This window comes from Pterocles gutturalis, unplaced genomic scaffold, assembly GCF_000699245.1.
Source record: "Pterocles gutturalis isolate BGI_N339 unplaced genomic scaffold, ASM69924v1 scaffold15356, whole genome shotgun sequence".
NCBI lineage: Eukaryota > Metazoa > Chordata > Aves > Pterocliformes > Pteroclidae > Pterocles > Pterocles gutturalis.
In genome coordinates, this window is record NW_010105811.1 from 12,139 (window position 1) to 14,875 (window position 2,737).

At 34.4% G+C, this 2,737-nt stretch overlaps 1 protein-coding gene across 1 annotated transcript in view; it reads left to right on the forward strand.

Moving 5' to 3' along the window:
• Nucleotides 1-1,015: 1,015 nt before the first annotated feature.
• The window catches only part of NDFIP2 (Nedd4 family interacting protein 2), a gene marked incomplete at its 5' end in the record, with an annotated part of 28,618 nt that continues 26,896 nt past the window's right edge, over nt 1,016-2,737 (forward strand). Inside the window, 2 exons of the mRNA XM_010087537.1 lie at nt 1,016-1,172; nt 2,605-2,721. Of these exons, the coding sequence (XP_010085839.1) occupies nt 1,016-1,172; nt 2,605-2,721 (274 nt within the window). The remainder of the gene's footprint in view (nt 1,173-2,604; nt 2,722-2,737) is intronic.

Below are 2,737 nucleotides of genomic sequence, written 5' to 3' on the forward strand. Positions count from 1 at the left end.
ATGTATTCTTAATACTTTTGTTATCAAAATTAAAATAGTGTTTTTCTGTAGGGTGTACATAGAAACTACCAATTTGAAGTTACAGAATTCTTCTTTTCAGATGTGTTTGACTGAATTTTCTGGGTTTTATGTAGTCCTTAGGTACTTGGCTTCTAGGCATCTATCTTGTAGTTTACAGTAGTAGGGAACTAGCACTTTTTTGTTTAATGCTAGTATTCTTTCTTTGTAAAGTTTGATTCATATTCTAAACACTGTCAAATTACCTAAAATAATCAGAAATAGCTTCTATAAGAAAATATATTAGTTGCTGAATCCAAATTCCACTGTTTTAATCAACATTGTTGCTTATCCAAATTCTTCTTTCTGTATATGCTTAACTGGGCATGTCCTTTTAAAACTGCATTTTAAACAACCAAACAAACCAGCAATTTAAAAGTTTCATAGGGAAAGGATTCTTTTCAGATTGTAAAGAAAAGCAGAATGTTTCGAAAAGTCTTAGAATTTGAGTAGAGAAGCTCTGTGACAGGATGCAAGAGTATAAAAATCCCAGTTACAGAAGTAGAATTGTCTCATTTTTATTTTTTCTAGATAAACACAGTAAAAGATAGTGTTGCTCAAATGTTGTATTTTAAAAAGGGTTAATAAATTTAGTGAATGTATTTAAGAAAAAAAGTGCAATACTGATAAAATATTCATATAATAGAAAGTATTTCATAGTCAGCATTTTCCCATCTAGTGAACATTTAAAAAAAATGATTTTTAAGACTCTGTGTACATCACTGATGAGAAGGAATCAATTTCTGGGTAAGGAAAAAAAAGGCAGTTAAATTCTCTTTAACTATTTCCTTAAAAGCATGTAACTGGACTACTTAAAGTAGTCATGTGCTGTTTTGTAAATAATTTTTGGCTTTGTTGAAGAGTAATCTTCTCTGTTTTTGAAGATGGTTCTGCAAGTACTAGGTTGTCATGGAAAGTATTCCCTAAATGCATCTGAAATTTGTGTTTTTCTTCTAAGCTTCACAATGAGGATGACCCCCCAGAGTCTTCAGCAGCTGAGCAGCCTTCCATGTCTACAGAGACTACGCAGACTCCCCAGACAGCAGCCTCATCTGAAGCAGATACGTCCCCTCCTCCTTACTGTAGCATAGCTGTAGAAGCAGCTGCAACCTCAGGTATTTTTCTTACATAACAGGTTGTCAGGGAGGAGTGTGTGTGAATCAGTACTTGGTTCAGAGTGGTACGATGCTGCAGGATTTTTTTTTTTCCTACACACACAAGTGCAGAACAAACCTACGCTTTCATGCACAGGCCTTTTTCCGTTTTGTTCAGAAGAAGCGCACTTCTAAATTATGCTGATTGTTCCAAATTACTAGACTAAATGAATGTTCATTAATTAGTGTAATAGGTTTTACTTAAGTCTGCAGGTAGTTCAGTTCCACATTTAATCTACATCTTTGAGTAGTGCTCCATTGTTAGAACTCATTAGCAATTTTCATTGCCTCTTTATTTAAAAAAAACCCACCGAAGCACAGATAAGTGTGTGCTGTTGTTTGGTGAAAATATTGCTGTGAAAAGATTAATTTTGCTTTAAAGGCTCTTGTTAAAACTTCTTGTGGAAATTGAGTAACAGGGGTCTTTTTCTTCATTTATTCACTGCTCCCTTTTTCATGAGGTTGTGACTTTGGGCTATGGGAGACTTAAGAGCAGACAACATCAAAGTCCCTGTTTAAGCAAAGTTGCTTGGATTTGCATCTCCCATGGGCCAGAAAATATTTTGCAAGTAATCTCCAACCTAATTCTTTTCATGTTGATTAAAGGAGCGATTTCCTGTTCCTGTTTGTTGAGACACTGTTTGCAAATTCAATCCATAGCTATGCAGAGTTATCCCTATATGTGACATCTCTGTGGTGGTGTGCTGACAAATCTTTTTACCATGTGATCTGTCCTGACAGATCTTTACTATGTAAGCAATCTTTTTACAAACTACTGCTGGCTGCAGGAGGAAGCTCAATGTGTATTTAAAATAATTTTTATTCAGTTTGTTAATAATTTTATTCTGTATGATGAGGCTTTACTATTTTAATATATAAGAATGAAGTCTGTGGTCCATCTTGATAGAAGGAACGTTTTTAAAAGATTGTGGTGAAATTGAAATCTTGGAAAAACTGATTTTCATAGAAAACTGGAATTAGCAACAAGGTCATGCTAGTAAAAAAACAGCATGGTTATTGCTGGACTTAAGTAACTAATTGATGTTGATAATTAAAAGCTTTTTTTTTAGGATGTTTTTGTGTATGTCTTTTGTATGATCTGACAAAAAGCCTTTTGTTGGAATGCCTAGGGATGTAACTCAGCAAATACAATTTTTTGTTCATAAATTCATTTGCTCCTTGCATCGTCTAGGTTAAGGTTTTCTGCCTTGAGTAGCAACTAAAAGCACCATTAATCTGTGAGCTATTTTATTTTATAAAAATATAGTTTTTTAAAACTTGTTAGAACTTAAGATACAAATATAATCAATTCTCAGTAGTTATATGCATGTAAAATTTAATATTCCTGTCATCTTTCTGGCTTAAAAACGCATAACCTCTTTATTTTTAACAGAAACACAGAATGAATTTTATCCTGTGCCACCTCCATACAGTGTAGCTACCTCTCTTCCTACTTACGATGAAGCAGAGAAGGCCAAAGCTGCCGCAATGGCAGGTGCCGCAGCCGAAGGTGCCCCGCGAGGAAG